At 36.6% G+C, this 22,296-nt stretch overlaps 1 protein-coding gene across 2 annotated transcripts in view; it reads right to left on the bottom strand.

The window, feature by feature from the left end:
• The window catches only part of NSF (N-ethylmaleimide sensitive factor, vesicle fusing ATPase), a 182,337-nt gene that overhangs the window by 137,226 nt on the left and 22,815 nt on the right, over positions 1–22,296 (bottom strand). The window contains exons 2-5 of one of the 2 annotated variants that reach the window (XM_077164053.1): positions 17,473–17,551; positions 6,464–6,549; positions 4,414–4,513; positions 3,177–3,216 (exon numbers count right to left, since the gene is read on the bottom strand). In XM_077164053.1, the coding sequence (XP_077020168.1) occupies positions 3,177–3,216; positions 4,414–4,513; positions 6,464–6,546 (223 nt within the window). In that variant the 5' untranslated portion in view covers positions 6,547–6,549; positions 17,473–17,551. The remainder of the gene's footprint in view (positions 1–3,176; positions 3,217–4,413; positions 4,514–6,463; positions 6,550–17,472; positions 17,552–22,296) is intronic. The other variant, XM_077164052.1, reaches the window with a different exon arrangement.

Here is a 22,296-nt window from a genome sequence, read left to right as displayed (position 1 = left end):
ACAAAGGAACCAGTCTGAAGGAGCTTCTACTGATCAAATTTGGGATAATTTGAATATCAAAATTAATAAGGAATAAGAACAATAATCGATTATAAACCCGCTAAATAAAATAGGGATCTATGAGTCCATATATATAAAATAGATAAATAAATGAATACATAAGTGGAAGAGGAAAAGGGGCTTCACCAAATGGGAGAGGGAGACAGGTTTTTCCTTAGTATGGAGACTGACGTGGAAGGAGGGCTGCACCTGCAAAATCATCACTTTGCAACCATATTAAAGGTGGGATTGAGCAAGAATTGTCAATGGATGCTAAATCTAAGGCAGAAAGTCTGATCTGGAACAGGATACTCATACATGGTGTTTTAGTTTGCTAAAATTGCTGGAATGCAATACATCAGAAAATGAACTTGCGTTTATAAAGGCAATTTACTTAGTTACAAATTTATAGTTCCTCAGAGGAAGGGCAGCTGGCTTTCCTCTGGCTTTCTCTATAAGGCACATGGCGCTGTCTGCTGGCTTTCCCTCCCTCCCAGCTTCTGGATTCAAACGGCATTCCCCAGGGTGATATCTTGCTGCATCTCTAAACGTCTGGGTCTGAGCTACTGATCTCTCTTTTGATCTCTCTCTTTCAAGCCTCCAGCTAACTAAAAGTCACTCACGGCAGAAGGCATTTCCCTTAGCCAACCCACAGTTTGAATCAGCCATACATGAATTTCACAGGCTGGTGATTTAAGGCCACAGCAACAACCGGCACCTGGCCAAGTTGACACCAGACCCTAACTACTATGTATGCTATTAAAGAGTCTCTCCATAGATTGCTTATCAGTTGTAAAGGGAAAAATAGTAACTACATAGCAGAGAAACCTGATGACATCTTCACTGTTTGATGAAAATTAACATCACCAATGAAAATAAACAGTGTATCTTTGTATGTGATACTCTGAGAAGGACATACATCTCTTGCTGGAGATAACTAACCTAAACCTAATCATGAGGAAACATCAGACACACTTAAGAACATTCTATAAATGTATTCTTCAAAAATGTCAAAGTTATGAAAGAAAAAAAACCCTGAAGACCAACTTCAGATGAGAGAAATGTCAACTAAGTACACTCCAGGAACCTGAACTGGGTCCTACACTGAAAGAGGAAAGATGTCAAAAAGAAGACAAGCGGGACATTTAATAAAATTGGAGAGAAAGAGTAAGTGAGAAAGAATGATAAAGCAAATATGACAACTGATGACCCTAGGTGACGGTATTATATAGACATTCTCTGTATTATTCTTGCAACTCTTCTGTAAATGAATTTTTTTTTTTAATTTTAAAAGGAAGCAGATGGGTAGGCCACAGTGACTCAGCAGGCAGAGTTCTTGCCTGCCATGCCAGAGACCCAGGTTCAATTCCTGGTGCCTGCCCATGTAAAAAAAAGGAAGCAGAAAATAAACTGGCTTAATTACACTTGCATTTTATTTTTTTCCTCTATCATATCCATGAAGTTGACATGAAATCATCTAACTAAAGAAGATTCATATTCCATTTTTGCAACTTTGCCATCCAACCTAAGGACAATGCCAGTTTTCTCCAGTTAGTTCTTTGGCTTATAATCAATTCATAAATAGCTTAGTCTTTTTTTTCCCTGAAGTCAAAAATTGTTTCCCTTGACTATCCCTAGTAAACTATGATGACTTCATAACACACTTTACTGAGAAAATTACACCATATGCTTAAGTATTGCCACCCTTTCTGCTTCTCCTTAACCTAAATATCCCCTCTACAAATCTGGCTTATCTTTCTGTTCCAGTTTGCTAATTGACAGAATGCAACACACCAGAGATGGATTGGCTTTTAATAAAAGGGGATTTATTTCACTAGTTCTTCAGAGGAAAGGCAGCTAATTTTCAACTGAGGTTCTTTCTCACGTGGGAAGGCACAGGGTGATCTCTGCTGGCCTTCTCTATAGGCCTCTGGGTTCCAACAACTTTCCCCGGGGTGATTTCCTTCTGCATCTCCAAGGGCCTGGACTGAGCTGCGAATGCTGAGATGAAGTACACTGAGCTGCTTGGGCTGTGCTATGTTGCGCTCTCTCATTTAAGCACCAGCCAATTAAGTCAAATATCATTCATTGCAGCAGGCACGCCTCCTAGCCAATTGCAGATGTAATCAGCAACAGACGAGGTTCACACTGGCTCATGTCCGCAACAACAGAACTAGGCGCCTTCACCTGGCCAAGCTGACACTGAATCTAACTACCACACTTTCCAAGCAAAACTAAAGAATAAAATATATCTTGGTATATAGTAAAATGGAATAACCATGTAATACTAATTATTTCTCTTCAACATAACTTAGATTCCTTTTAAAATATCTATAGCTGTATTTTCTAAAGTCCTATTCAATCTAACCCCAGAAAAATCAAATAACCTCCAAATAACTCTTGATTTCTCCCTGCTCCCCACTATATTCCATACCGAATCATTTCCTAAAGATAGGATTTTGGTGGGTCCATTCAGAAATTGTCAGGAGCTCTCAACTGCCTTTGTTTAAAATCCAAAATTTTGACGATGTATCTAAGTCCTCCACTAACTGCATACTCTACTTTCATCACTTAAAATAATTCCTTCAGATTTCCCTTTCAATGAGGCAAACATACCTCCTGAGCACCACCTATGATTTGTTTGCTCCCATTTCTCCACCTCTTACTTACATTACTCTTCATCCTAAAAGCCCTCCTCCCATCTCTTCCACATGCTTTTCCCCTAATGCAGACTAATGCTTAAAATTCCAGTGCCTAGAAAGACTTCTCTGCTTAATTTTCCAGTCTCCAATCCAGTCACTCTTGCTTCATCTCAGTATTTTACACAGAGCTTCTAATGGTAATATTCGTGCACATATTTTCCTTGTACATGTTCTGTGAGCTATAAATATGTGGACATTCCTTCCCCATTAAATTGTAATTTCCAGGCACAGAGGTAGGTAGATAAAGAGATAGGGTAGATAAAGAGATAAGGTAATATAACTATTACCTTTCTGTTCTCATAGATCTAACCAGTAATCTGAATAGAATGAATGTGTAATGTCGGAACAACCAATAACAGAAAATTGCACAGATCTCAATAACTGCATGAAAATCATAAAGAAAATCAACCTCAGGTAGCTAAAAAGCATACCTACCTTCTATTTCTTGTCCAATAGAAAGTCCAGCCCATTTTCGCTGAAAAATAAAAGACAAAGTAAAAGACACTTAAAACTAAATCAATCAAAATTAGAGAAATGAGGAAAAAGGGGGATTTCTATGAATTTCAGCAGCACAGTCAAAGCTATAGTCTAGATTAAATAGCTGTCTCCAAAACACACAAAGCTAATCTTTTTGCAGTAGAGCCACTACCACTGAGCAGGATGCTCTTATGCACAACAAAATGCTTCTGATTGTATCAGATTATATTTCAGTGTTCTGAATATACTATGGTTAATTGTACTGACGGTTAACAATATCACAAAAAAGAAAGACATGCAATTCAAGAAAGATAAATTAAAACTTGTCAGACAATCTACACTGAAACTCAAGCAGGAACTCAAATCATTAGATGGTCGTGACTACTGCTTGTATACTAGCCAAAGGAATTTCAGGCAACTGCAACCAGAATTTAGCCACACACCAAGTTCTTACTGGGTACAATGGTAAGAAAGTACTGCGGCAAGGAAGATTGTGTTGTGGCAAGAATTTGGGAATAGCTTGGTATATATTCAAAATTAGTAATTACTGATAACACACCCACAGAACAGTGAGAAAAATAATTTTGGAGGTGAAATCAAGTTTTCTTACTCATCTGAACATTGTGGATTTTTGTGGTGCACAGAATGATTTTTGTGGTTCTTCTGTATTATGTACCTGGGACAGTGCTAGGCAATTTTCCCTTCACAGAATCCACCAACAGTTATAAGTATAATTTCATAACACTTCGAGTCATCAGGGGAACCTAGCAAATTAAGTTGTAATCTGAGATAACTATTCTAACCATATTCTTTAGTCTGACATCACTACATTTAAAAATTATTATTAGATGTCAACTTCACCATTAAAATATTATTTTTATAGCTTTTCTATTACCCTGGAAGTTAACATTACATTAACTTGACACTTTTATCTGATAGCTGACTGATACTACTGCAGAATTTTTAAAAATTAGGAAAAAAAATCAAGATAACAGGCAGACACAGTAAAAACTGGCAATTAATATATCTTTTTTAGGGGAGGCAATTAATAGATCTTTAAATTCCTTATATAATACCTAGATGTGGTTCTCCAATATAAATCAATATAGTTAGAGGGTGATGTGTGCTTTAAATGAATTGATTCTTCCACGACTTTGAAGAAAAGAAGAAGAGAATAAATTAGCTTCTAAATTACCTGGGGTAAACTGAATGCAATGCTCCCTGGAACCACTGATGGATGGGTCCTCAACGTAAATGTGTACCGATGATTGGGAGAAGTCCTCACAACCACATGCCTAAAAGACAGAAACACAGTCTGTACCCCATATCAAAGGAAATGAACACAATTTCCCACTGCGCTCATTTCCAACAACCAATACCTGATGAATACCAGGTGGAAACATGGCATTTTACAAGACTTGAAGGAAAAGAACCACAAATTTAGTTTCCAAAACTGACAGCAACTTAAAATATTTTCCAGGCTGTAAGGAGCGTCTCAGGCCGAACACATTTTAGGCAGAATCTGGCCAAGTTCAAAAGAGTACACACTACCTAAAACATCAACTTGACATAAAATTGAAAATCCAGTGATTTAGAGTCCTTGATATTGAGTGAAACCTAGTGAATTTCCTGTCCTGAAAATTATTTTATACCCCAATACAGTGAGGAGAGAATCAAAGATAGAAAAGCGAGGATATAGCAGTTAAAAAGTAAGTTAGTTTTTAGGACTATTCATTAAATCTCTTTGAAGACTCTCACAACAGGCTGAAACAATAACAATCTGCAAAATTAAAAAGACAACAAAAATGAAATGTTTTGCACAAAATACATCAGTTTTCATATAAACATCAACACTTACTATTTCATAGACTTTTGTTCTAATTCAGAAACAATTTTGTACTGTTAAGAAGTTATCCATGAATAAATAAAATTTAGCCATCTGATGATAATCTCCTATACCAAGAAACTAACAAGCACTGTGTGTAAGACAGAAGCTTTAAACTGTTTTGCAACTGTACTATCTTTTTTAAATTACCTTTTAGAATGCTGTAATTTAAAAATATTAATAGTTAATTTTCCATACATATTACTTTGTCACTAGAATTCAAGTTCCTTATATCTATTATATTTGAATTTCATCATCAGTACAGTGAACATTTGACATATGTAAAAGAAGTCCATAAACAGATAAAGTCTCACATTATTTATACTCAGTTTACTTGTAAAAAGTCTTGTGTTCAATCTAATCATAGATTTTTAGGGCTGGAAGTAATGTTAATACAATCAGGTAGTACCAGCCCTTACTCTGATGCTGGAAGCTGGAAACGCACATCTGATTAGCACTTCTAACTCTGTAAAACCCATGTATTTCACAGACAGTTTTAAAAAAAAAAAAGGCTCTATTACAATCCTGCCCCCTTGTTCCTTATTTCCCTAGTCTGCTCTCTGGTACAGCCCCCTTTATCTCCTTACCTCTCCCAATATCAGAAGCATATGGATGGTACTGAACATGAATGATCTGACTCAATTAAAAGGTAAATGGAAAATGCTTGTAAAGATCCCACATTTCTTGTGTCTTCAATTTTCATGTGCCTTTGGATTATCATAGGAATAATGATCATAATAGCTAACACTGAAAACTTTTTAACGTGCTAGTCACTGTTCTAAGTGTTTCATTTGTGTAACTCACTTAATTCTCATAACTACCTTGATAAAGATATTGTCCTCATCTCCATTTTACATATTAGGAACAGAGCCACAAAGATGATTAATAAATTCACCTAGTTTGCGACCGGGAGAGCCAGAATCCAAGCTCAGACCATCTGACACTAGAGCCAGACACCTAACGAATATGCTATGAATGATTTATATAGCCAGTATGCTTAGCTTTACTAAGAAAATAGATTAAAAAATAAAAGATTATATATAAAATACTTTTTGATTTTTAAAAATATTATGTTTATCAAAGTTTGATATAGTAAAGAGTGAAAAACATAACTCTTTCTCATCTCCATTTTACAGCTCAGCAACAGGAATCTAAAAATTATTCTCAAAGGTTTCCATAAAAATAAGGACTCTCGAGGACGGGCAATGGTGGCTCAGTGGCACAGTTCTTGCCTGTGATGCGGAGACCTGGGTTCGTTACCCGGAGCCTGCCCATGCCAAAAAAAGAAAAATAATAAGGACTCTCCAGAAGTTTTTAAAAACCCCTTAGAAGGTTGAAGAAAATAAAGCCAGATACTCACTGTCCAGACTGGAAATCCTTTTCATTCACAACTGCGCAGTTGGTTAAAGATAATTCATCTGTAGGACATCGCGCAGCTTGCATAGTCTATGAGAATCAACAATTACAAAAATAAAATTGTTATGTTTTATTACCTTAAAGCTATTTTATGCCTCTCTTGTCCTCTACTCATCATCACCACAAACGCTGTACTAAATAGCCATTGTTTTTGACTCCCAACACCCTTTCCTTTCTGTGGTAATAGCAACCCCTTCCTTTGGGAAACTGCTCCTTCCCCCTCCATGTGATTCTGTGGGGCTGCCAATCACACATACTCCAACCCCGCCCACGGGCTTTGATAGACAAGCACTATGGGAAATGCACTCTCCTTTGCTACACCACCACAGGGAAGAAGACCTTCTACGTTAAAGAGAGCAAAACTCTCACAGAGAAAGCAAAGGTGACAGAGAGACAGATGGACTAAGAGACACCTAGAACCAGACACCTGACAACCTTATTGCCTTGAGACAAGTCCCGAATGTAGGTTATAAGCCAATAAATTCTCTCTTTTTTTGCTCAAGCTTATTTGAGTTGGCTTTCCATCTTTTCCAAAGAAAAGTCTTGACTGATACAAATTCAATGAAAGAAATTAAATAAATTTTATACAGTATATCATGAAAAAGCATATTTTTATAACAGACCTCAAATGGCCACGAACCATCTCTCCTATAAATTAAGAAAATTCATCTTCCAAATACCTCTACACAAATATAATTATAGGGTATATATTTTCAAACCCAGCAATGAACAGCTTTTTTGGTCAGCAGCTACTAGCAAAACATTCCTTCATGTCATCTATCCTTGCAATGTGAGCTCAATGCCACCAGTTTAATTAACAACACTTCCATTATTGTCATGACAGGGCGTCCCAGTGAGTGAGATGGCCAGCTGGGGTCACAGTCTGGTTTTGACTACAGTGCTCATTCTTCAAACCTCAGGCCAAAGCCGGGTCTTCTTAAATTTGTCTCCCCAGACTTCCGGAGAAGATGGCGGCTTAGTAAGACGCGCGGATCTTAGTTCCTCCTCCAGAACAGCTACTAGGGGAGTAGAAACGATACAGAACAGCTCCTGGTACCAGGACAGAGGTCAAAAAGACAGCGTACCCATCCTGGAACGGCTGACTGGCTGAGAGAACCCGCTCCAGTGAGATCACTGAGGGGCGCGGGCTTCCCCTGGCGGGGTGACAAGCAGCCGGAGTCCCTCCCTTCCTCCTTTCCGGGCCAGCTGGCAGAATTGGGCAGGCGGTCCCCTCAAGCCGTGGTGGCTGGCGCCCCCACCACGCGTGGCCCCCTGGACCAACTGAGAGAATTGGATCGGAGATCCCAGGCCGCGGAGAATGGTGATCGGGGGGGTCCCTTCCAAACACGTGACTCCCCGGTCCGGCTAGGAACGGTGCACTCTCCCGGGCCGTGGCGGCTGGTGCCCTCCCGCCACGCTTGGTGCCCCGGGCCGATTAGGAGATTCGGACGGGCGCTCTCCCGGGCTGTGGCAGCCGGCGACCCTCCCCGCGTTCAGACCCCCGGGCCGGCTGGCATTCTTCCAAGCTGCTTCGGCTGGCGAACCTCCCCCACGGCGAGAGTTTTCCAAAGTTAAAGGACCCACAGCACCTTTTACTGGTGGGACCCACAGACAAACGTGTGCCACGAGCGCCACCTACTGGGCAGGATAAGAAAACAGAACCCAGAGATTTCAAAGAAAAATCTTTCAACCTGTTGGGTCCAACACCCAAGGAAATCTGACTAAATGCCCAGATGCCAGCAGAAGATAACGGATCATGCTCAGAAAATTGAAAATATGGCCCAGTCAAAGGAACAAACCAATAGTTCAAATGAGATACAGGAGCTGAGACAACTAATGCTGAATATACGAACAGAAATGGAAAACCTCTTCAAAAACGAAATCGATAAATTGAGGGAGGACATGAAGAAGACATAGGCTGAACAAAAAGAATAGAAAAACTGAAAAAACAAATCATAGAACTTATGGAAGTGAAGGATAAAGGAGAAAAGATGGAAAAAACAATGGATACCTACAATGATAGATTTAAAGAGACAGAAGATAGAATTAGTGATTTGGAGGATGGAACATCTGAATTCCAAAATGAAACAGAAACTATCGGGAAAAGAATGGAAAAACTTTAACAGGGTATCAGGGAACTCGAGGACAATATGAAGCACACAAATATACGTGGTGTGGGTGTCCCAGAAGGAGAAGAGAAGGGAAAAGGAGGAAAAAAACTAATGGAAGAAATTATCACTGAAAATTTCCCAACTCTTATGAAAAACCTAAAATTACAGATCCAAGAAGTGCAGCGCACCCCAAAGAGAATAGACCCAAATAGGCATTCTCCAAGACACTTACTGGTTAGAATGTCAGAGGTCAAAGAGAAAGAGAGGATCTTGAAAGCAGCAAGAGAAAAACAATCCATCACATACAAGGGAAACCCAATAAGACTATGTGTAGATTTCTCAGCAGAAACCATGGAGGCTAGAAGAGAGTGGGATGATATATTTAAATTACTAAAAGAGAAAAACTGCCAACCAAGACTCCTATATCCAGCAAAACTGTCCTTCAAAAATGAGGGAGAAATTAAAACATTCTCAGACAAAAAGTCACTGAGAGAATTTGTGACCAAGAGACCAGCTCTGCAAGAAATACTAAAGGGAGCACTAGAGTCAGAACCGAAAAGACAGAACAGAGAGGTATGGAGAAGAGTGTAGAAAGAAGGAAAGTCAGATATGATATATATAATACAAAAGGCAAAATGGTAGAGGAAAATATTATCCAAACAGTAATAACACTAAATGTTAATGGACTGAATTCCCCAATCAAAAGACATAGACTGGCAGAATGGATTAAAAAACAGGATCCTTCCATACGCTGTCTACAGGAAACACATCTTAGACCCAAAGATAAACATAGGTTGAAAGTGAAAGGTTGGGAAAAGATATTTCATGTAAATAACAACCAGAAAAGAGCAGGAGTGGCTATACTAATATCCAACAAATTAGACTTCAAATGTAAAACAGTTAAAAGAGACAAAGAAGGACACTATATACTAATAAAATGAACAATTAAACAAGAAGACATAACAATCATAAATATTTACGCACCGAACCAGAATGCCCCAAAATACGTGAGGAATACACTGCAAACACTGAAAAGGGAAATAGACACATATACCATAATAGTTGGAGACTTCAATTCACCACTCTCATCAATGGACAGAACATCTAGACAGAGGATCAATAGAGAAATAGAGAATCTGAATATTACTATAAATGAGCTAGACTTAACAGACATGTATAGGACATTACATCCCACAACAGCAGGATACACCTTTTTCTCAAGTGCTCATGGATCATTCTCAAAGATAGACCATATGCTGGGTCACAAAGCAAGTCTTAACAAATTTAAAAAGATTGAAATCATACACAACACTTTCTCGGATCATAAAGGAATGAAGTTGGAAATCAATAATAGGCGGAGTGCCAGAAAATTCACAAATACGTGGAGGCTCAACAACACACTCTTAAACAACGAGTGGGGGTCAAGGAAGAAATTGCAAGAGAAATTAGTAAATACCTCGAGGCAAATGAAAACGAAAACACAACATATCAAAACTTATGGGACGCAGCAAAGGCAGTGCTAAGAGGGAAATTTATTGCCCTAAAGGCCTATATCAGAAAAGAAGAAAAGGCAAAAATGCAGGAATTAACTGTCCACTTGGAAGAACTGGAGAAAGAACAGCAAACTAATCCCAAAGCAAGCAAAAGGAAAGAAATAACAAAGATTAGAGCAGAAATAAATGAAATTGAAAACATGAAAACAATAGAGCAAATCAATAAGACCAGAAGTTGGTTCTATGAGAAAATCAATTAGATTGATGGGCCCTTAGCAAGATTGACAAAAAGAAGAAGAGAAAGGATCAAATAAATAAGATCAGAAATGGAAGAGGAGACATAACTACTGACCTCACAGAAATAAAGGAGGTAATAACAGGATACTATGAACAACTTTACACTAATAAATACAACAATTTAGATGAAATGGACGGGTTCCTGGAAAGACATGAACAACCAACTTTGACTCAAGAAGAAATAGATGACCTCAACAAACCAATCACAAGTAAAGAAATTGAATCAGTCATTCAAAAGCTTCCCAGAAAGAAAAGTCCAGGACCAGACGGCTTCACATGTGAATTCTATCAAACATTCCAGAAAGAATTAGTACCAACTCTCCTCAAACTCTTCAAAAAAATCGAAGTGGAGGGAAAACTACCTAATTCATTCTATGAAGCCAACATCACCCTCATACCAAAACCAGGCAAAGATATTATAAAAAAAGAAAACTACAGACCAATCTCTCTAATGAATATAGATGCAAAAATCCTCAATAAAATTCTAGCAAATCGTATCCAACAACACATTAAAAGAATTATACATCATGACCAAGTAGGATTCATCCCAGGTATGCAAGGATGGTTCAACATAAGAAAATCAATTAATGTAATACACCATATCAACAAATCAAAGCAGGAAAACCACATGATCATCTCAATTGATGCAGAGAAGGCATCTGACAAGATTCAACATCCTTTCCTGTTGAAAACACTTCAAAGGATAGAAATACAAGGGAACTTCCTTAAAATGATAGAGGGAATATATGAAAAACCCACAACTAATATCATCCTCAATGGGAAAAAATTGAAAACTTTCCCCCTAAGATCAGGAACAAGACAAGGATGTCCACTATCACCACTATTATTCAACATGGTGTTGGAGGTTCTAGCCAGAGCAATTAGACAAGAAAAAGAAATACAAGGCATCAAAATAGGAAAGGAAGAAGTAAAACTCTCACTGTTTGCAGACGATATGATACTATACGTCGAAAACCCGGAAAAATCCACAACAAAACTACTAGAGCTAATAAATGAGTACAGCAAAGTAGCAGGTTACAAGATCAACATTCAAAAACCTGTAGCATTTCTATACACCAGTAATGAACAAGCTGAGGGGGAAATCAAGAAACGAATCCCATTTACAATCGCAACTAAAAGAATAAAATACCTAGGAATAAATTTAACTAAAGAGACAAAAAACCTATACAAAGAAAACTACAAAAAACTGTTAAAAGAAATCACAGAAGACCTAAATAGATGGAAGGGCATACCGTGTTCATGGATTGGAAGACTAAATATAGTTAAGATGTCAATCCTACCTAAATTGATTTACAGATTCAATGCAATACCAATCAAAATCCCAACAACTTATTTTTCAGAAATAGAAAAACCAATAAGCAAATTTATCTGGAAGGGCAGGGTGCCCCGAATTGCTAAAAACATCTTGAGGAAAAAAAACGAAGCTGGAGGTCTCGCGCTGCCTGACTTTAAGGCATATTATGAAGCCACAGTGGTCAAAACAGCATGGTATTGGCATAAAGATAGATATATCGACCAATGGAATCGAATAGAGTGCTCAGATATAGACCATCTCACCTATGGACATTTGATCTTTGATAAGGCAGTCAAGCCAACTCACCTGGGACAAAACAGTCTCTTCAATAAATGGTGCCTAGAGAACTGGATATCCATATGCAAAAGAATGAAAGTAGACCCATATCTCACACCCTATACAAAAGTTAACTCAAAATGGATCAAAGATCTAAACATTAGGTCTAAGACCATAAAACAGTTAGAGGAAAATGTAGGGAGATATCTTATGAAACTTACAATTGGAGGCGGTTTTATGGACCTTAAACCTAAAGCAAGAGCACTGAAGAAGGAAATAAATAAATGGGAGCTCCTCAAAATTAAACACTTTTGTGCATCAAAGAACTTCATCAAGAAAGTAGAAAGACAGCCTACACAATGGGAGACAATATTTGGAAATGACATATCAGATAAACGTCTAGTATCCAGAATTTATAAAGAGATTGTTCAACTCAACAACAACAAAAAGACAGCCAACCCAATTACAAAATGGGAAAAAGACTTGAACAGACACCTATCAGAAGAGGAAATACAAATGGCCAAAAGGCACATGAAGAGATGCTCAATGTCCCTGGCCATTACAGAAACGCAAATCAAAACCACAATGAGGTATCATCTCACACCCACCAGAATGGCCATTATCAACAAAACAGAAAATGACAAGTGCTGGAGAGGATGCGGAGAAAGAGGTACACTTATCCACTGTTGATGGGAATGTCAAATGGTGCAACCACTGTGGAAGGCAGTTTGGCAGTTCCTCAAAAAGCTGAATATAGAATTGCCATACGACCCAGCAATACCATTGCTGGGTATCTACTCAAAGGACTTAAGGGCAAAGACACAAACGGACATTTGCACACCAATGTTTATAGCAGCGTTATTTACAATCGCAAAGAGATGGAAACAGCCAAAATGTCCATCAACAGTCGAGTGGCTAAACAAACTGTGGTATATACATACGATGGAATATTATGCAGCTTTAAGACAGAATAAACTTATGAAGCATGTTTCCTAGAGAACATTATGCTGAGTGAGTCTAGCCAAAAACTAAAGGACAAATACTGTATGGTCCCACTGATGTGAACCGACATTCAAGAATAAACTTGGAATATGTCCTTGGTAGCAGAGTCCAGCAGGAGTTAGAAACAGGGTAAGATAATGGGTGATTGGAGCTGAAGGGATACAGACTGTGCAACAGGACTAGATACAAAAACTCAAAAATGGACAGCACAATAATACCTAATTGTAAAGTAATCATGTTAAAACACTGAATGAAGCTGCATCTGAGCTATAGGTTTTTTTTTTTTTACTATTATTATTACTTTTATTTTTTTCTCTATATTAACATTCTATATCTTTTTCTGTTGTGTTACTAGTTCTTCTAAACCGATGCAAATGTACTAAGAAACGATGATCATGCATCTATGTGATGATGTTAAGAATTACTGACTGCATATGTAGAATGGTATGATTTCTAAATGTTGGGTTAATTTCTTTTTTTCCGTTAATTAATAAAAAAAAAATTTGTCTCCCCAACACAAATTCACAAGTGAAAATAAATTACTTCTTTGTTTTGCTTTTGCTTAATTTGAAGGCTAGTTTCAACACACTTCTCCCAGTCAGGTAGACAGGCACTCTCCACAGGGAGACGTCTGCCTCCAAAAGGTTTTGCAAGGTAATCCTCTGAGATGTCAAAAGAAAATATTAGAATATAATATAATATCAGAATATAAATATTCCATTTATATTCATTGTACACCCATTTTTGCTCAAGATGAACCTCATCCTAAGTATATATTATGCCTTAAAATATAACATGATACTAACAAAGCCATAATAAGCTGCCAGGCCTTTAAAAACTAAGTATCCACAGCGAGAGAAAATACTCTATAATTTTTCCACCTCTGTTAAAAGTCACATGTTATTCAATGCAGCACTTCAGAAAATCATATTAAAGCTAATAAGCGAGAGAAACCTCTGAGTTTTCCTAAGAGAAAGCACAAGAAGCCAGGACCTTAATAAAAATGGCTGAAATGATACAAAGAAAACAATCTGGTGACAAACTAAAATGTATCTTTTTATTGGTAAATTCAGTCAGAAGCTCTTAAAAAACCCTGGAGAGCTAAAAATATCAGGACAAATGACTGGTGTGGGAGGTCTGCTCTACAGTTGGATCAAAAGATGGATGTTTCTTTTCGCCTTACAGTGTATTTACTGGGTAATAACGCAGTACTCAAGAACTACATTTTGTGAGCTACTAAAGGAGAGCTGTACTGAAAACTTTAAAACAATGTGCTGCATGAGAAAATTGTGAAATATAAGCAATAATGGCAGCTTTCATTGGAATAAAGCAAAGAATTCCAGAATAGAGTTACAAAGATAACACCTTATGGGAATGCCATTCACTGCTGCATTGCAGGTAAATTATCGCTGCAAATAAGTCAGAGCCAAGGGGGCCACACAAGGTGCATCAGGATGTCTCTGAGGTTAATTTTATCAAAAAAAAAAAAGACCTTTACAACACAGAATCTTTCCTGCACTCCATAAATAGATAGGAAGTAACCATCAAAATCTTTTATAACCATACATGGGTTCAAATGATATCACAAGTAGAATACTTAAAAGATTTATTAAACATAGATAAGCTATACAATTCTCTTTTATAAAAAGACTAGTATTCAAAATTTGCTAAATATTTCTGGATGAGAAGAGGTTGTAAGTAATATGCTACAAGAAGTTATTTTAAAAAGAAAATTTTCACTTTTTCCTATAAGATAAAAATGTTTTAATAATATGTTAAAACTACTTACTTTTCCAGAATTAAAACAAAAAGTAAAGAAATACCTTGTGCTAATGAAGCAAGCATTTAAAAAACGGTTATCTGGAAACATTTCCATTACTAAGTGATTCTGCTAAAGAAAATTATGTAAGTTATCTAAAAACAAACAAAAACAAAAACTCTTATATCTGCATGCTTTAAAACGTAAGAAGCACGTTACTGGTGGATTATTTTCCCCTATGAGCTCAAATAACCAATTCCTGAGACACTGGGGTTTCAAAGAGAGAAAAAGTTTATAGTAATTATAAAGCTAAGGCTTTTGAATCTTGCTGCTCAGACAATTTTTTCTTTTTTTACTTTAGAAGTACCAATTTATATTTTATAAAGCTGCCTATTTATTTCTTAAGCAATTCCAACAGAGCTTTTTAAAGAATTTTGTTACTTTGTCATTATTACCATCTGGATGTAAGAGACTATATATTGAACAGGCAGCAAATACAAATAGGAAGTTAGTTACATGGGAATCAGAAACACAGAAATTCTTTTGAGAGGGACAAATAAGACTATACATTATCTCATCCCATTTCTGACTTTTTGTAGAATAATTTTAACTGTAATATCTTTAACCTTAACTGTAATGGTGGTGTTTTTCATTTTAAATTATATTGAGGCCAGATTATGTTACATAAATAAACCTTTTTCTCATAGACTCATAATTAAAATCTTTCTAATTTTCAGTACAGCACAAGTTTCCTTTTTAAAGAATTTCTATAATCAGTAACCAGTTAGGAACATTTGATCAACACAAATGCAGTAAGACACTAATTAACAAATTTAACAAACACTTAACATTTATTATATTCAAGCAATATACTTGACCAAATTAAAAACTTGAAACAAATGCACCAACTAACAAACAGGCATTAAATGCTTAACACATCAATTAACAATTAAACAATCATTAAATACTTACTATACTTAGGTAACACACCCATTAGTAATTAAACAGGCCTACTTAATTTCATTGAACGCCAATTACTTATTTTCCAGGAGTATACTCAAAAAACAAACTCAGGTTAGGGCCTCAAACCCTATACAGTATGGTACCCAGAAAACAGAAGGTGTAGAGGTCAGAGCAAGGGGGATCGTTCTGGAAGTGTGACCCCAGGACCAGGTTTAGGGGACATAAACTGCCATATAAAAACCCCAATCCAATTTTTGGTTTTTGATCATCACATAGCTGCTTATTCATCATCATGATCATTTTTAGAATATTTGCATCACTCCAGAAAAAGAAATAAAAAGGAAAAACTCATACATCCCATACCCCTTAACCCTCCCTCTTTGACCACTAGTATTACAATCAACCTTTTTTTTTTTTGGAGTTAAAACATGGTAATTTATTCACAATCCAATCAACCACAGAAATCAGCTATTTTCACTTCAATCATTGAAAAGCAAATGTCCATTTTAATACTTGTTTTTATATATGCCAATTTTGGATTTTGAATCAACCATTTTTTAATCCCTTATCCCTCCCTATTCTTTATTTATTGTTTATCCTTATTTTTTAGTCATCTGTCCATACCCTGGATAAAGGAAGCATCAAACACAAGGTTTTTCACAATCAGGCTCTAAAAGCTATATAGTTATACAACCATCTTCAAGAATCAAGGCTATAAGAGTCATCCCCAGAGAACCTCTTTTGTTGCTCAGACGTGGCCTTTCTCTCTCTCAGCCAACATGGAAAGCAAACTCATACCCTCCTCCTCTCTACATGGGACATGACTTACAGGGGTGTAAACCTCCCTGGCAACATGGGATAGAAATCCTAGAATGAGTTGGGACTCAGCACCAAGGGATTGAGAAAACCTTCTCTATTGAAAGCGGCAAGAGAGAAATGAGATAAAATAAAGTGTCAGTGGCTGAGAGATTTTAGCATCAAGAGGTTATTCTGGAGGTTATTCTTACGCATTTTACAGATATCCCCTTTTTAGTTTAAGGTGTATTAGAGAGGCTAGAGTTGGAAGTGCCTTAAACTGAAGAGCTGTGTTCCAGTAGCCATGTTTCTTGAAGATGATTTTATGATACAGCTTTAGCAGTGTGACTTGTGATTGTGAAAACCTTGTGTCTGATGCTCCTTTTATCCATGGTATGGACAGATGAGTAAAAAACATGGATAAAAAAGTAAACAAATAATAGGGGGGAACAAAGGTTAAAATAAACTGAGTAGATGGAAATACTAGTGGTCAATGAAAGGGAGCGGTAAGGGGTATGGCATGTATGAGTTTTTTCTTTTTTCTTTTGCTGGAGATGCAATGTTCAAAAAAATGATCATGGTGATGAATACACAACTACATGATGATATCATGAGCCACTGATTGTAACCATGTCACAAATGTTCATACATCAAGAATGATTGTATGTCAAGAATGTTGGTATCTTGGTTTGTTGTTTATAATAAAAATATTAAAAAAAAAAAAAAAAGAATCAAGGCTACTGAAACACAGTCCAACAGTTTCAGTTATTTGCCTCTAGCCTCTCCAGGGATATCTATATAATGTGTAAGAATAACTTCCAGGATAACCTCTTAAACTCTGTTTGAAATCTCTCAGCCACTGAAACTTTATTTTGTCTCATTGCTCTCTTCCCCCTTTTGGTCAAGACCCGATCCACCTTTACTCCTTGTTGACCCACTCACCCATTCAGATGTCCAGACTTGGAACTGGAACCGGTTTCTCTCTTTGAAGCTTTTTAAGGTGCCAAAAGTCTCTAGAGTGCTGGGAGAACAGAGAAAAACCGACTGCTGAGCCTCTCAACTAAGAACAGTCCAGTGGCCACGAAAGGCTCAGTTACCATGCTGACCTGCTCTGCTGGGGCTCCAGAGCCTCAGGCATTGCCCCTTCATGGACCAGACAAAGGCAGTGGATTCATTTGCCTGATGCACTCCAATAACCAATTTCTGAGACACTGGGGCTTCAAAGAGAAAAAAAGTTTATTACTGGGCACAAAGTACGAAACAAATTTTCGACTGTTAGGCCATCTGAGCTCCTGCTACATGCCTAGTAATAAACTTTTTCTCTCTTTGAAACCCTGGTGATTCAGAAATTGGTTATTTGAACATATTGGGCAAAAGAATCCACCACCTTTGTCCAGTAACAAGCAGAATTTCCCAGCCTTTTAAAAAATCATTCAAATGGAGCATTTTCAGTGACTTTTGGACCCTTTCATTCGCATTCTAAAAATGCAACATTCTGAGGCCATGGTGGCTCAGCAGGCAGAGTGCTTGCCCGCCATGCCAGAGACCTGGGTTTGATTCCCAGTGTCTGTCCATGTTAAAAAAAAAAAATAAGTAACATTCTGCTTAGTCTACAAAAAACCAGATGGATGGAAATTTACTACCCACATTTCAACAAAACGTTTCCATAGATGGTAAATAAGTCTGAAAAAAAAAGTATTATGATTTTGAAAGTGCAGCCAAATTCCCAATTTAATTCTAGGTTTTGAAGCCATTAAAGCCAATTACCAAAATAAAATGAAATTAACTGAACAAGAAGGCAAACAATCTAATTTTAATACGGATACAGGACTTGAACAGATATTTCTTCAAAGTAGATATACAAAAGGTCAACAATCATATTAAAAAGATTCTCAACATCAATAGTCATTAGAGCAATGCAACCCAAAATTACAACGGAATACTGCTTCATACCCACTAGTATAGTTATTATTAAAAAAAAAAAAAAAAGTGTGGATAAGGATGCTGTTGGTCAGAAAAAAAATTTGTGTAACTACTATGGAAAACAGATTGACAATTCTTCAAAAAGTTAAATATACAATTACCACATGACCAAGCAATTCCACTTCTAAGTACAAATCCAAGTTGAAAACAGGGACCTGAACAAATGCTTGTATACCAATATTCATACCAGCATTATTCACAATAGCCAACAACCCAAATGTCCATGACAGATAAATGGATAAACAAAATGCAGTATATATAAACAACAAATATTATTCAGCCACAAAATGGAATGAAGTTCTGAAACAAGCTACAACATGGAGGAACCTTGAAGATATCACATTCAATGAAATTAGTCAGACACAAAAGGACAAATACTCTATGATCTCACTTATGTGAAAAAACTAGAATATGCAAATTCATAGAGACAGAAAGAAGATTATAGGTTACCAGGGGTTTGGATGGGGATGGGGAATGGAGAGTTAATGCCTAATGATTACAGGATTGATGTTTGGGGTGGTGGAAAAGTTCTGGTAATAGATGGTGGTGACTGAAGCACAATATTGTGAATGTAATTAACGCCTCTGAATTGTATAGTTGAAAGCAACTAAAATGGGAAATGTTATGTTGTATATATGTTACCATAATAACTTCTTTTAAAAGAAAGAATGAAATTCTGATACATGCTACAGTAAGGATGAACCTTGAAAACATTATGTTGAGTGAAATAAGTCAGACACAAAAGGATAAATACCTTATGATTCCACTTAAATGAAATATCTAGAAGAAGTAAATTAATAGACAAAAAGTAGACTGGAAATTACCAGGGGCTGGAGAAAGGGGAAATCATTGCTTAATAGATATGGAGTTTCTGTTTGGGGTGATAAAAAATTTTGGGTAATGATGGTGGTGATGGTTCTGTGAAAAAAATGCAATCTATACTGCTGAACTGTACCTTAAAAATGGTTAAAATTTTACATTTCATATATAGCTCCATAATAACTGTTTTAAATTAAATGTACTGAATTTAGAACTAGACCTCTGAATAGTTACATCGCAAAATGATAAACCAAGATTCTAAAGAATGTAGCATCACTCTGCTTTCGGTATTTTTAGTAAAGTTAAAATGATAATGAAAATATGGATTTCATCTTCAGCATAGTTTAGAAAATTGCTTAAAATTAAGAGTGTTGATGACTATACAACCAAAGGGGGATGATGTGAGACATGGACTACTGATTTGGACATTATACATGAAGCCCAATGGATGGAGTTGGCTGAAAGGTACACGGACTGAGAAGTAGAATGGTGAACTGTGGTGACTACATATGATTGAATATTGTGTAGCTACAGAAAGGAATGAAGTCATGAGACATGTGACAAGGTGAATGAACCTGGGGGCATTATGTGATGCAAAATAAGCCAAGAACAAAAAACTAAAAACAAAAAAAATTGAAAAGTAACAACAACAACAAAAAAAGCCAGAAACAAAGAGCAAATATTGAATGCTCTCTTTTAGAAAATAATTATAAGAAAACTGGGCCTAGATTGTAGCAGTCACAATTAGTACGGAATTGTAATTGTTACTTCTAGATTTTGAGAGGCTGTGCTGTATGCGTATAAACTGGTATTTCCTTGGATATTTGTGTGCCTGTGTGACACCTAAGACTCAGAGTAGGAGTTCCGCACATCTGAAAGTCAGCATTATCACATACAGCAACTGCTAAAGAAACTGAAAAAGATATCAGGGCTCAATTAGAGATAAGAACAAAGTCGATCAGGTTGGGACTAAGGTAAATCAGAACACGGGTAAGGATGACATTGTCTGTATTTTAGCACTTCACATACTCAAAGGAAGATAGGTTTATTTTGTCCAAAACTTAAATTTTCTGTAGCACATAATCGAACTCAACCTGTCTGGATAGATCATTTAAACAACCCAAACACATGAACCCCAGAATGGGAATGAGGGTTTGTAATTCTGTATAGCTTCATGTAATGCCCATATACATCCCAGAGTATGTTGAGCAGATAATTTTAAAGTTTTGGCAAAGTTCCTTGAGGGATGGGAGAAAAAATATGGAACTAATAAACTTTACCACCAGGGAAACCCCTGATACTGTCTCAAACATTAGGAAATCCCAATAGGCCAGACCCTTGATCTTGAGGCTTGCTTTTGTGAAGCTTAATTATGTAGCAGATAAGCTTAGCTTACCTAAAGTTATGTCTAAGAGTTACTTCCAGAGGACCTCTTCTGTTGCTCAGATGTGGCCTCTCTCTCCCTAAGTTTACTCTGCAAGTAAACTCACTACCCTCCCCACTACATGGGTCACGACATCCAGGGGTGAAAATCTCCCTGGCAACATGGGATATAAATCCCAGGGATGAGCCTGGCTCTGGCACCATGGGGACCAACAATGGGGTCTGACCAAATGGGGTTAAAGAATTGCAACAAAATAAGGTTATCAGTGGCTGAGAGAGTTCAGAGTCAACAGTCTATTCTGGAGGCTACTCTTATGCAAGCTTCACTAGATATTGCTATTTACCATGGTTTGTCAAACCCTACCAAAACCATTCCTGCCAACCTAAAGAACACCCAGGGCTCTATATGAGATTCTACAAAAGTTTTACGCACTATGATTACTCCCAGAAACCTAAAACTTCCAGATGGGTTCTTATTCCAGATAAATTCTGAAACCCAGAGGAGCCAACCTCTCCAGAACATCAACTAGTTCCATCCCCCATCTCATATTATCGACAGCCCTTTCCAATATGAAAAAGTTGAAATGGGCATAATCCAAATACCCCTAAAGATTGGGAGAAGGATCGAAGGAGAAGGATGAGATATTACAGAGAAGATAGAATTTAAAAAATGAGTACTACCGCTGAATCATACTGATATTTCTTTTAGTCTCCAGTGTCTTGGAGTGGCTAGAAAGAAAAACCTAAAATTGTGGAATTGTAACCCATACCAAACCCCAAACCTGTTCTATAACTACTTATTACTATGTACTTTGAAATTTATCACTTTTTTGTATATATCTTATATTTCACAATTTAAAAATGTTTTAAAAAAGAATAATGAAGCATCACTTTGCTTTCTTATTTTTAATAAATAAAAATTAAAATGATTATGAAAATATTATGGATTTCACCTTTAGCACATCAATTTAAAAATATTCTCATATTGAGATAACTTCACACACACACATTCCATCCAAAGTATACAATCGGTGGCTCACAATATCATCACATAGTTGTGTATTCATCATCATGATTATTTTTTGAACATCTGCATCATTACAGAAAAAGAAAACGAAAAAAGAAAAAACCCATACATCCCATGCCCCTTCCTCTTCTCTCACTGATTACTAGTATTTCAACATATCCAATTTTTTTTACCCCATTACCCCCTATTATTTATTTAATGTCATTTTTTTATGCATCTGTTCATATCCTGTACAAAAGAAGCATCAAAGTTCTCAAAATCACATGGTCACATTGTAAAAGCTATAGAGTTTTACAATTGTCTTCAAGAATCAAGGTTTAGCACATCTTGTTAATTTCTTTGTTGTTTATGCTTTACTGTGCATACAAACTATTAGTATACAATTTAATATATACTAAATTAAATTTAGTATTTTAAGTATAAGTATAAATTTAATATATACCAAATTAAATTTAATTTAATCAATTATTTAAAAATGCACATATTGCATATACACTATCAAAACATTTTTTACTTATGGGATTCATGATCAAAACTGTTTAGAATTCATTAAA

Source organism: Tamandua tetradactyla, chromosome 6 (genome assembly GCF_023851605.1).
Source record: "Tamandua tetradactyla isolate mTamTet1 chromosome 6, mTamTet1.pri, whole genome shotgun sequence".
NCBI lineage: Eukaryota > Metazoa > Chordata > Mammalia > Pilosa > Myrmecophagidae > Tamandua > Tamandua tetradactyla.
Note: the sequence above shows the minus strand (reverse complement) of the source record. Positions and strands in the feature narration are given on the sequence as shown.